This window comes from Sander lucioperca, chromosome 20, assembly GCF_008315115.2.
Source record: "Sander lucioperca isolate FBNREF2018 chromosome 20, SLUC_FBN_1.2, whole genome shotgun sequence".
In the NCBI taxonomy this organism is placed as follows: Eukaryota; Metazoa; Chordata; class Actinopteri; order Perciformes; family Percidae; genus Sander; species Sander lucioperca.
This window is the reverse complement of record NC_050192.1, coordinates 25,167,675-25,180,712: the sequence shown is the minus strand read 5'-3', so window position 1 is coordinate 25,180,712 and position 13,038 is coordinate 25,167,675. Positions and strand designations below refer to the sequence as shown.

The 13,038-nt window shown below is 46.0% G+C and overlaps 1 protein-coding gene and 1 long non-coding RNA gene across 2 annotated transcripts in view; one reads left to right on the top strand and one right to left on the bottom strand.

The window, feature by feature from the left end:
- Window positions 1-13,038, bottom strand: part of fbxo18 (F-box DNA helicase 1) — a 37,288-nt gene that overhangs the window by 16,106 nt on the left and 8,144 nt on the right. The window contains exons 4-10 of the mRNA XM_035995987.1: window positions 12,173-12,741; window positions 11,337-11,473; window positions 10,117-10,264; window positions 9,632-9,813; window positions 9,471-9,545; window positions 7,139-7,230; window positions 6,712-6,880 (exon numbers count right to left, since the gene is read on the bottom strand). Coding sequence (XP_035851880.1) covers window positions 6,712-6,880; window positions 7,139-7,230; window positions 9,471-9,545; window positions 9,632-9,813; window positions 10,117-10,264; window positions 11,337-11,473; window positions 12,173-12,741 — 1,372 coding nt within the window. The remainder of the gene's footprint in view (window positions 1-6,711; window positions 6,881-7,138; window positions 7,231-9,470; window positions 9,546-9,631; window positions 9,814-10,116; window positions 10,265-11,336; window positions 11,474-12,172; window positions 12,742-13,038) is intronic.
- Window positions 2,814-6,282, top strand: LOC116054534. The gene is made up of 2 exons (XR_004106085.1): window positions 2,814-2,859; window positions 6,208-6,282. It is a non-coding gene; the product is annotated as an uncharacterized LOC116054534 (long non-coding RNA).

Below are 13,038 nucleotides of genomic sequence, written 5' to 3'. Positions count from 1 at the left end.
AAAAAAAAAAGGCAAAACAAGCTAAAGTCTGTGAAGAGCAGTTTGTTCTATCGGCTGTCAAACAGACATCAACATGGAAAGTGTCGCAGGCAGAAATCAGTTAAGCTGACAGTGAGCAGAGGTCAAAATATGTTGACTTTTATTATGTTGCTCTACTTTCAACGCTTAACATTGACTCACTGTATTTCAGACGTCACAGTATTCTGGACACTTTACTTTTTCCACACATCCATGTCAAATGGATTATTAACTTAATTCATCAAATTATGCTATTTAGAAACATTGTTAGTTTATTGGCATACAAAAATCAAAGACATTCAAAATTAAAATGATGCAAACCATGAGGGATCAAACTTGATATGATAGATGCTAAAATTACAAAAAATGTATATATACTGTATATAAAAATTGGAGACAAAGCTCATTAACCCCATTATCTTTGGGGTCAATTTAGCCCCATACAATGTTTAACATCTCTAAATATAAGGGCTTGACATCATTTTTTTGGCTTTATATTTAACAATCCCCTAACTCATTGGCTATCGCTCTGACAAAGATTTAGTCTCTGGAGGGTTCCGGTGTAGCAAGGGGATATTTGGTTAACAGATATTCAGTCCAAGACTTTCTTTTCTGTGCGCCAGAACTAGCAACTTGAGACATGAGTATGGAGTTGGAGTTGAGAGATGGCGTCTATTGATAGATATCTATGCAGATGTCTGCATAGGAATGAAAGAAAATCAAATAAAAGAGCTAAATCGTCCTCAGATGATAGCTGATGGGTTTCCGAGATTGCATTTTGGCCAATGCCAAAACATAATACCCAAGCCATATCCAATACACAAAATCAGCATTTGAGCCCTTTATAAACACCATCAATTGAATCAAACGGCTTAAAAGACTTGGATGTGACCCACTTGCAAGCCCACATTGGGTTTCTCATTTTGGCAAAAGTGTCTAAGTCAAAAGGCCGTGCAAAAGGGAGCCTTTGAAATGCTACTAGTTGAAGGGCAATATTTCCAGCCAACACAGGATGTATGAGTTTATGTTACCCTCTTTTGTTACACTTATACATTATTTATGCTAAATTCTCCATAATGCTCACAAAGCTTGTGAAAGTGATTGCATAATTTGCGGTGCATTTTATTTATTTATATATAGGCAGAACTGTTATCTTGGTGCTCTAACTCGTACTATAAGGAATACTGAACAGAATATGGTGTATATTTGTAATATACTACAGATTTCGGCAGGGAGGAGAACCAGTGTCATGCCAAGGTACTTATGTTTACCAGGTCACAATAAATCACAATAACCTGAGATAATATGGAGATGTCTGCTGTTTTCTAGCAAAAGTTACAGAGTGGATACACATTATATCAGGCTGTTTTTCACCTGATATAATGTGTAACCCCTCCCCTAACATGCAAAGGGTCTGTCCTGTCATCATGTGTGTATTTTCAGTGTTTACCAGGTCACAGTGAACAACCTGAGATAATATGGAGAAGTCTGCTGTTTTCTAACAAAAGTTACATAGGGGATACACAAAATATCAGGCCGTTTTTAACCTGATATAATGTGTATCCCCTCTGTAACTTTTGCTAGAAAACGGCAGACATCTCCATATTATCTCAGGTTGTTTATTGTGACCTGGTAAACAGACAATAACACACATGAGGACAGGACAGACCCTTTGCATGTTAGGGGAGGGGATACACATTATATCAGGTGAAAGAACGGCCTGATATTTTGTGTATCCCATATGTAACTTATATGGTAGACAGGTGAACAAAGCGGTTAATTGAAAAGCCATATTAAACTAAATTAAAACAGAAAACAAGTTAGAGGGCAGGGAGGGACGGCTTAGCAAAGACAAGGAAAAAATATTGTTCATAAACCTGCATGACTCATATAGATAGGCCTATCAGTCGGCCTATGTAGCTAAGGTGCATGTCAATATGGAACTTTGGAAAACACTGTAGATTAATCCACAATACTAAACGAAGCATTAAACAATTCACACGTCGCCTTAATGTAACAGACAAATAAACGTATTTATGTAGATGAATGAGACCCTTGTTACTATGGAAAACCCTGTCGAGTCTTCATTTAAGACTTCCATTTAAGAGGTGAATTCAAAGTGCAGCAGTTAAACAATTCGAAGTGCAGCAGTTAAAGCAGCACTATGTAACTTTTAGCTGCAGCTGTAGTTCCAACGAGACAACCTGTAGGGGCAGGGATCAGTGCCTTGGCATGACACCGGTAACGCTAACGGAGGTGTAACGTTACGAATGGCCGCTGTTCTGACTCGGGTGCGGGCCTGGGTCTGTTTCCCGACGGTTCAGTAAACTGCCGTTAGCGTCCTTAGCACCGGAGTTAAGTGCTGACCGGGTTTGGATTGCTGGCTGGCTGCTAGCTGGCTGGGAGCTGACTGTGGATGTGTCCCTGGGGTTGCTGTCAGCTCTCATCCCCACTGAAGCATTGCAGCGCCGGGAGTCAGGCAGACAGACAGTATTTATGAACACAAAAAACTAGGGCTGTTAATCGCGATACAATTAAGGGCCGAGCGTAACGCGTTAATTTTTTTTAAAATCACATTAATCGCATGCCGCCATTTATTAATTTATTTTACACTTCACTCGGCTTCGTGTTGTGCCCAACAACACCCCTTAGCTGTTCTAAAATCACTAGAATCTAGCTAGGCTGCTGCTGCAGGCATGATGGAGAGAGACAGATGGCTCAGTAGACAAGTCGAAAGCCATATGCACATTGTGTAAAGCCGAATCAAAATATCACCGAAGCACGTCAACATGGAGCTACCACCTACGAGCTAAGCATAGTAGTACAGTTAACGTGACTCAGGTTGATGCTAGTTCTCCGGGAACCATCACCTTATCGTGGTGGAGAGGTTTGTGTGTCCCTATGAACCTGAGGGCTGTGTTGTCTGGAGCTTTGTGCTCCTGGTAGGGTCTCCCAATGCAAAGTGGTCTCAGGTGAGGGGCCAGACAAAGAATGGTTCAAAAACCCTATGAAAAAACGAGGTAGAGATGATGTGACCCTGCCCGGAGGAAGCCCGGGGCCCCCGTCTGGAGCCAGGCCCAGATGGAGGGCCCGTCAGCGAGCGCCTGGTGGCCGGGTTTGCCACGGAGCCCGGCCGGGCACAGCCCGAAAAAGCTACGTGGCACCTCTCTCTCCAACCCATGGGCCCACCACCTGTGGGAGGAACCGCTGGGGTCGGGTGCGCTGCCACATGGGTGGCAGTGAAGGTCAGGGGCCTCGACGGACCAGACCCGGGCAGCAGACGCTGGCTCTGGGGACGTGGAACGTCACCTCTCTGTGGGGGAAGGAACCGGAAAACTTGTGCGGGAGGTGGAGCGCTACCAGTTGGATCTGGTGGGGCTTACCTCTACGCACAGTCTCGGTTCTGGAACCATACTCCTGGATAGGGGTTGGACTCTTTTCTTCTCCGGAGTTGCCCAGGGTGTGAGGCGCCGGGCGGGTGTGGGGATACTCACAAGCCCCCGGCTGAGCGCCGCTACGTTGGAGTTTACCCCGGTGGACGAGAGGGTCGCCTCCCTACGCCTGCGGGTTGTGGGGGGGAAAACTCTGACTGTTGTTTGTGCGTATGCACCAAACAAGAGCTCGGAGTATTCGGCCTTCTTGGAGACCTTGAATGGAGTCCTGTATGGGGCTCCAGTAGGGGACTCCATAGTTCTGCTGGGGGACTTCAACGCGCACGTGGGCAATGATGGAGACACATGGAGAGGCGTGATTGGGAGGAACGGCCTCCCTGATCTAAACCAGAGTGGTTGTTTGTTGTTGGACTTCTGTGCTAGTCATGGATTGTCTATAACGAACTCCATGTTCGAACATAGGGATGCTCATAAGTGTACTTGGTACCAGAGCACCCTAGGCCAAAGGTCAATGATCGATTTTATAATCGTTTCATCTGATCTGAGGCCGTATGTTTTGGACACTCGGGTGAAGAGAGGGGCAGAGCTGTCAACTGATCACCATCTGGTGGTGAGTTGGGTCAGAGGGTGGGGGAAGACTCTGGACAGACCTGGTAAACCCAAACGGGTAGTGCGGGTGAACTGGGAACGTCTGGAGGAGGCCCATGTCCGACAGACTTTCAACTCACACCTCCGGCGGAGCTTTTCGTGCATCCCTGTGGAGGCTGGGGGCATTGAACCCGAGTGGACAATGTTCAAAGTTTCCATTGCTGAAGCTGCGGCGGGGAGCTGTGGTCTTAGGTGCCTCAAGGGGCGGCAACCCACGAACACCGTGGTGGACACCGGTGGTCAGGGAAGCCGTCCGACTGAAGAAGGAGTCTTTCTGGGATATGTTATCCCAGGGGACTCCGGAGGCAGTTGCAAGGTACCGAAGGGCCCGAAGGGCTGCAGCCTCTGCCGTGAAAGAGGCAAAGCAGCGGGGTGTGGGAGAAGTTCGGAGAAGACATGGAGAAGGACTTTCGGTCGGCACCAAGGTGCTTCTGGAAAACCGTTCGCCACCTCAGGAGGGGGAAGCGGGGAACCATCCAAGCTGTGTACAGTAAGGATGGGACGCTGCTGACCTCAACTGAGGAGGTAATAGGGCGGTGGAAGGAGCACTTTGAGGAACTCCTAAATCCGACTAATACGCCCTCTATGGTAGAGGCAGAGCTGGAGGATGATGGGGGATTGTCGTCAATTTCCCTGGTGGAAGTTGCTGAGGTAGTTAAACAACTCCACAGTGGCAAAGCCCCAGGGATTGATGAGATCCGTCCAGAAATGCTTAAAGCTCTGGGTGTGGAGGGGTTGTCTTGGTTGACACGCCTCTTCAACATTGCGTGGAAGTCGGGGACGGTGCCTAAGGAGTGGCAGACCGGGGTGGTGGTTCCCCTTTTCAAAAAGGGGGACCAGAGGGTGTGTGCCAATTACAGGGGTATCACACTTCTCAGCTTCCCCGGTAAAGTCTACTCCAAGGTGCTGGAAAGGAGGGTTCGGTCGATAGTCGAACCTCAGGTTGAAGAGGAACAATGCGGATTCCGTCCTGGTCGTGGAACAACGGACCAGATCTTTACTCTCGCAAGGATCCTGGAGGGAGCCTGGGAGTATGCTAGAGTGTGCTTTGTGGATCTGGAGAAGGCGTATAACCGGGTCCCCCGGGAGACACTGTGGGAGGTGCTGCGGGAGTATGGGGTGAGGGGGTCCCTTCTCAGGGCCATCCAATCTCTGTATGACCAAAGCGAGAGCTGTGTCCGGGTTCTCGGCAGTAAGTCGGACTCGTTTCAGGTGAGAGTTGGCCTCCGCCAGGGCTGCGCTTTGTCACCAATCCTGTTTGTAGTATTTATGGACAGGATATCGAGGCGTAGTCGGGGTGGAGATGGGTTGCAGTTTGGTGAGCTGGGGATCTCATCGCTGCTTTTTGCAGATGATGTGGTCCTGATGGCATCGTCGGCCTGTGACCTTCAGCACTCACTGGATCGGTTCGCAGCCGAGTGTGAAGCGGCTGGGATGAGGATCAGCACCTCTAAATCTGAGGCCATGGTTCTCAGCAGGAAACCGATGGAGTGCCTTCTCCAGGTAGGGAATGAGTCTTTACCCCAAGTGAAGGAGTTCAAGTACCTTGGAGTCTTGTTCGCGAGTGAGGGAACAATGGAGCGGGAGATTGGTCGGAGAATCGGCGCAGCGGGTGCGGTATTACACTCAATTTATCGCACCGTTGTGACGAAAAGAGAGCTGAGCCAGAAGGCAAAGCTCTCAATCTACCGGTCAGTTTTCGTTCCTACCCTCACCTATGGTCATGAAGGCTGGGTCATGACCGAAAGAACGAGATCCAGGGTACAAGCGGCCGAAATGGGTTTCCTCAGGAGGGTGGCTGGCGTCTCCCTTAGAGATAGGGTGAGAAGCTCAGTCATCCGTGAGGAGCTCGGAGTAGAGCCGCTGCTCCTTCGCGTCAAAAGGAGCCAGTTGAGGTGGTTCGGGCATCTGGTAAGGATGCCCCCTGGGCGCCTCCCTAGGGAGGTTTTCCAGGCACGTCCAGCTGGGAGGAGGCCTCGGGGAAGACCCAGGACTAGGTGGAGGGATTATATCTCCAACCTGGCCTGGGAACGCCTCGGGATCCCCCAGTCGGAGCTGGTTAATGTGGCTCGGGAAAGGGAAGTTTGGGGTCCCCTGCTGGAGCTGCTACCCCCGCGACCCGTTACCGGATAAGCGGAAGAAGATGGAGGTTGATGCTAGTGGGCTCAGGCAAAACACTATTTTGGTGTGTGCTACTTGCCTACCTGTGGATGAAACCAAATCCAAAAAAATTACTACAGCTCTTGCAAAATGGGTGGCAACGAACTGCAGACCTGTCAGCATCGTAGAAGACTCGGGTCTTAAAGACGTACTACGGTTGGCATGTTCTGAGTTGTGCAATAATGACCGGTTTACACATTTTTCTTTTGTTTACAGTAAATAAATAATAAACAAATACAAATCTTAAAGTCAAGTTCATAAAGCAACTTTCTTTGCATTCATTTGATTCCCAATCAAGATACACTGGTAATAATTGCTTTCCATTGTTAATATGTACTTAAAAACAGTTCTGAAATGCAAAATAATAGAATTTTAATCATGTGATAAAACATGCGATTAATCGCGATTAAGAAAAATGTAATTGTTTGACAGCCCTACAAAAAACTCAAAAGCTTTCACTGCTACTGAGAGCATCTAAGGGGAAACTTCTCACCTCCTCCCAATGTTGGCGAAGGCCAATGAGTGGACAGTCTTGCAGGCCACGTTGCTGGGGAAGCGGCGCTGCGCCTCACTGGCCACTGACTTGTTGAAGGCCACATACAGGAAGCGGAGGTGTGGCCGCTGCTCAGCGTACTTCACCAGCGTGGTCGTCTTCCCTGTACCTGTGGCCGACAGCATGGGCCATTAAGTTATGACACTATGGCCTCCGATCACCCCTTACACAGCAACACTGATAAAACTGATTATTGATCTCCAACATTTAGAGGCTATGTGTACGGTCAAAATGCAACATTACCACTTTTTATGGTAAAATGCAAATGCTGTTAAGGACAGTTTAAATATTGTAACCACATTTCAGATATGAAGAAAAACAAAACGTGTTTCACATTGTATTATCAAACATGCAGCTGTCACTGTACCTGCAAAAGCCACGATCTTGACCACATGGTCTCCCTGGATGTCGTGGCTGAGGATCTGCTGCTGTTCACGTGTGAGCTGAATCTGTGTCCGCCTAGCAGAAACACACAAAATGCCGTCCGTTCAAAACTCCACAGATATGCATTATTTGCGGTTTCTGCAGGCCTATGCCAGAAACACACCAAGCAGCGGCAAAGTGTGGCCATAACATTTACAATTTTCTGCAGCCGGGAGGCTTGTTCATGTATTTCAAGCGGGAAGATGTTTTTCGTTTTTGTTTTTTTTAACTTGGGTCAAAATGTCACAGGACTCTGTTACTGATTGGCTGTGGGTATTATCTGGCCAGACTCCACAGCTAAAAGTTAAGATATCCCCAACTTTTAGTTTGGCTGCATTTTGCCGCAAGCTGCAGCTCGCTGAGCTCAGAGCGGCCGCCGCAACTTCCCATATACCGGGACTGTTCAGGTGCCGCCGGAAATTCCGCTGGATGTCCCTAATTTTCGGGCCGGATGTCCCACACCTTCCGCTTTCTTTGTGTTGGCATTCTAAACTCCGGTGGATTTCTGAGGACTATGGTTAACTGCTCCTCAGATCTCTGCAGGGTAAATCCAGACAGCTAGCTAGACTATCTGTCCAATCTGAGTTTTCTGTTGCACGACTAAAACAACTTTTGAACATACACATGTTCCACCAAAACAAGTTCAGTGTTTCCTCTATGTTGATTGGGAAGTGGCGGTCCGCCACGGTTAGATTTCTCCCGCCATGGTATCAGAAATGTACAAAAAGCCGTCTATCAGCAGTGATTGTTAGAGAGCACATCGGAGAATAGCGCGGACACACGCTTCACAACGCAGGTGGGCACGCGTGCCACTCGGAGAAAAGGGAGAAAGAAAAAAAGAGACCGGCTGTCCGGAGGACCCGGTTGAGATGGCATGTGTGCATCCTTGAGAACTGTAAGTCGTATAACTTATATTGTCAGTTCATTTAATCCTGTATCAGTCTATAGTTCTTGCACATTTTTAGTTTCACCTTCAACTGCTAGCTAAATTGCACGTGGCTATTGATTCAACACAACGCCCTTGCTCACGTTTATATTTTAGGTGCATTATTTACATGCTGAAGTAGTTACACTGAGATACTGGAAGTGCCGGAATTCCATAACTACTAGAACTGCCATGAGCGGTCATTTTGACCGCCAGATTCCAAACTCTATAATCTCCCATGATAAATACCCAATTGCGATATTAATGCATGTATTGTCTTAGGATATCTTTAGAACAACGTAATAACACCGACATGTACATTTTAACAATTTTAATTATACTTTTGAGTAGTAGCCTAATACGCGTTTCAATAATTCATATCATGGCATAGTAGGCTAAACCGTGATTATTTCATACATTCATGTCCCGAAACATATTGGGGGAAATTCATTCAACATAATTCACAGCCAAATAACAATTAAAAGTATGTTATTTGAACATTTATAACCTAACCTAACCTGGCACTGTCTCCGTTTTGGTGTCTGCTGTGGTGCGCAGCGCTGTTCGGACCGTGCGCCGCTTCCCTTTTTTCCTCCTAACCCTTTGCCTTCGGCCCATCGGTGATGCCCACACTTGTTACTTGAGACCGCTAGTTACGTTGCTCTGACAGAGACTATGATTATTACTAGGCAACCAAGATGCATCTTCAACCACGCAAAAGATTAAAAACAAAACCGCGAAAATCCAAGTTGTCAATACGATCCTGTATGGCCGAAATAGGTAGAAGTGATTGTATTTTCTTTGCCTTTTGTGTAATGTATATAAAAACAATTTTAAATGAAAATGTCGGGGGTTCCGACAGATCTGCCCCCACTGCTAAAAAAAATCCTAAAGGAAACACTGAAGTTCCTTCCAGAGGCTATTTTGCAGAGGCGCCGCCATGGTGTCTGGGGCTTAGCACTGCCCAAGACGATTGCGATTGGTTTAAAAAAAAAGTTTTAATATAAAAACCACAGCACGTTTTTCTCCCATCCCAGAATGCTGTGTGGACTAGCCAGACCCTCCTCCGCAGTGCTGTGGAGGAAGCTCTGGCGATGCATCGCCACAATATCGACATTGATGTATTTGGTCAAAAATATTGTGATATTTGATTTTCTCCATATCGCCCAGTTCTATGAGCTACTCTACAATCTTTCCAAGTACCCCCTGGGGTACAAGTACCCCTGCTTGGAAAATACTGCTATAGACCCAGAAGTGGGTCCGTCATTATGAAGAAATTAAGGTGTTAAGGAAAGAAGGATGTACTTATTTCTCATGCACATCAGTCAAACTAATGCATTTTGTTCCTCACCCGCTCTGACTGGAGCCGACAGAAAAGGGACCGTTCTCCATCAGGTGAAGAACGTAGTAGATGTTGTAATGCAACCTGGAGAGACCGGACAGAAAATAAATTGTAGAGGCTGACAGTAAAGACATGGTAACATTTAAGGTGCTCCCACTTGCAGCTCGTACTTGTTACTGATCTTGATGTTGCTCCTCTTCATGGCGAGCAGCATCATGGCCATGTGGCTGAGGTACTCTGTGATGGCGGTGTGCGACATGCAGCCGCTGAGCAGAGACACCAAGGCATGCACGTCACCAACACTCTCACTGAGGATCAGTATGACAGCCATGGCCGCGTACGGGTTGGGACCCTGGAGATTAAACACCACGGATGAGAAGAACTTCCATAGCGGTCGTGCACACATTGTTAACTAACTTGTTAACTGTTAAACATTTTTTTAGGATTCAAGATAAATTCACACTGTTGTAGCAGCAAGGGATAGAGGGAAAGAGTACAAGACACTCTAAAGATAAACAAACAAAAAATAAATATAAGTTTAGAGAATAAATAGTCAAATGTATTCACTTTCTCCATATGACTACCAGAGGACCCGTGTGTGTGTGTGTGTGTGTGTGTGTGTGTGTGTGTGTGTGTGTGTGTGTGTGTGTGATACCTCAATGCCAAGGTTATAGGCCTTCTGAATATCAGGAATGCGTAATCTTATGGAGGCCTCAGCCTGAGGAAAAAGGCGATGTTTCTTAGCACACTCCAGAACGTCCTCCGGCCTCACCCGCTCCCTGACCTTATGCTGGGCCATTAAACTGACCAAAACACACACAGACAAGATCATTATTAAAACTATCAATGTCAGCGTTTCCATACTTTTGTAATGGGTCATTTAATCCTTTTTACTCATTTAAATAAATCTCTGATCCACAGTGACACGATGATACCAATATCAGAAAAAAAGCTTCAAATTTCAAAGGAAATAATGACTAGGAGTTTTTCAAATACTAAGCAGCTTTGTGTTGCTATAATCGGTTAGCTCAGTCTGAGCTTTTGCTTTGGAGGTTTTAATGTCTGCTTGGTATTTATATATGTTCCATATTTGTCCCTTCGGTCAACATCCTACCACTTTGTCTTCATTAACATACCAACTAGGGATGACCAAAAAAGACAAAAATGGGTATTTTTGTCTTTCTCTCCTCTGCTTGCTGCCTGTGTGCACCAGGGCAGAGAACACACACACACACACACACACACACACACACACACACACCTCCTAACAGGTTTACCACAGCAGTCACAACATCACTGAAACTCTAAAACTAACTTTGCGGTGGCATGCCATTTCCTCTCCTATCTCCTTTCCACTCACTCAGTTACACACACACACACACACACACACACAAAGCATTTGCCAGCTGAATGTGGTATTTCCACAAGTCTGAATCATGGGTAGACTGAGTGTCTTGGCTCAGGCTGGTCATCCTGTGGCCAAATAGGATATGTGACTGCTGTCAGGTACACCATTCACTGACACACACACAAAAAAAACAGGACTCGAAAATCTGCCTGGAGGGGCACGGAGCAATCAGTGTGTCAAAACTGCTCAGTGGAAATTGGCAGGGAGAGATGGAGGAGCAGGAAAAACAATTAAAGGTGACTCAGTGATGATGAACGGTCTTTGGACGGACGGACGGACGGACACACACACACACACACACACACACACACACACACACACTTTATAAAACAAGCAGAACATAAAACATAAACTTGCATCTTTCATATGGGTATCAGTGCATCCCTAAAACAAAACTTTACAGCGACTCCTCTTCATGTTGTGCTGTTATAGAAAGGTCCCTTAATAAAAAGGAAATGCAGACTTACACAACAAGGTGCCGTATGCTGTGCTCTGATGATGATGGATCTGTGATGCTGCTGCGCTTCAGGATTTGGCTGATCTCCAGCACTGTGCTCTTCTCCCTCATCGTGTAGCGGTAGTATTGTTTCTTGAAGGGGACAAACTGCACAATGGAACACAAACACACAACATCCGAAACAACTATGTTAATTTGGTGAGCTTTAATTTACCTCGACGTTCAAGTAGGAGTAGAACAACAACCTCCAACCACAAGAGACCAATGAAATACTCTTAGAGCTGGACGATATGGAGAAAATCAAATACAACCATATTCTTGACCAAATACCTCTATATTGATATTGCGGCAATATTGTAGGGTTGACAATTGGTGCCTTCACATAATATTTACATTATGTGATTCAGATAAATAGTCAGCAGTTATGTGGATATAAAGTAAAGTGGTTAAAGATAATAGAACAGCTAGAACAGTCTGGTAAGTTCAGAAAAGTACATCACTTCACTGTAATGCAGCCTTTAAAATCAGGAAAAGACAACACTTGTCATATTAAGATATCCAAAATCTAAGAAGATATCTAGCCTCAAATATCGATATAATATTGATATATTGCCCAGCCCTATAACTCTCTTAAAACTCATCTGTGTAAACGCAAAGTTCATCTCTCAAATATTTACTATTTTCATAGAAGAACCTGCTGAAACTCATGTCTGCAGCAAGTACACACTTGCCCTGCTTTTATTTGTTTACATCACTTGTACTAAGATATTGTTACTTAACTTCAACATCAGCTCCCTCACCCTGCTACTAATATGTAACTCGATGTAATTCTGTGGTTTGTTTAACCTTGGTGTCCTGGACGATGTTCCTCCAGTGATGGCAGACGAGGCTGACACTGCGGTAGAGGTCCTGGGCCGGGACCAGGCACAGAATCTGCCTAAGCACCTCCTCTGGAAGGTCGTCCATGCAGCCCTGCGGCTGCAGCAGAACTCTGCCGCTGCCCAGCAGCCCATAGTGGGCGTCAGGGAGGGCCTCCACCTCCTCTTCCTCCACGTGAATGTCAGCGCCGCATCGGTCAAATTCATCCTCATCCCCAAACATCTCTGCCGTCATTCCCTCCAGATAATCCACCACTTCCTCCTTCCTCGTCTCAGGCTGTGGCACCATCTCGGCGGCTAACAGGCTTAAATCGTCAACCTCTTCTTCAGGTTCTGCCGCAAATGGGGCAGCTAACAGGCTGACATCGTCATCCTCGTCTTCCTCTTTTTCAGGAAAGAGCTCTCCATTGAGTCTGTTTGTGCCTGTGGACGAGCAGGGCTGGGAGGATTTGTGCGGACTAGAACTAAGGACTCCTGTCACGGGAAAAAAGTTGTTGATGCCCTTCAGTTGTCCGGCAGGACTTCCTGAGGCTGATGCTGATGGTGTAAGAAGTGAGAGAGAAAGAACAAAGATGCAATGTCTGACATAGATTTTATGACTTCCTACATAAAATTAGTTAGTCAGGACTTTTACTGAACAACATAACCATACACTCTCATGTCTCATGTTTTTAAATGTTACTTTGAGTAGATTTAGGCCTGTAACAATAATTACATAATTGTCTAATCGAATATTTGTATTACGTAATCACGGTTTCTTTGTTTGATTAGATGGTGTCCTAATGGGTATGCTTGTTGATGGTAGTTGTTGATTTTGTTTAGATGTGCCAAATT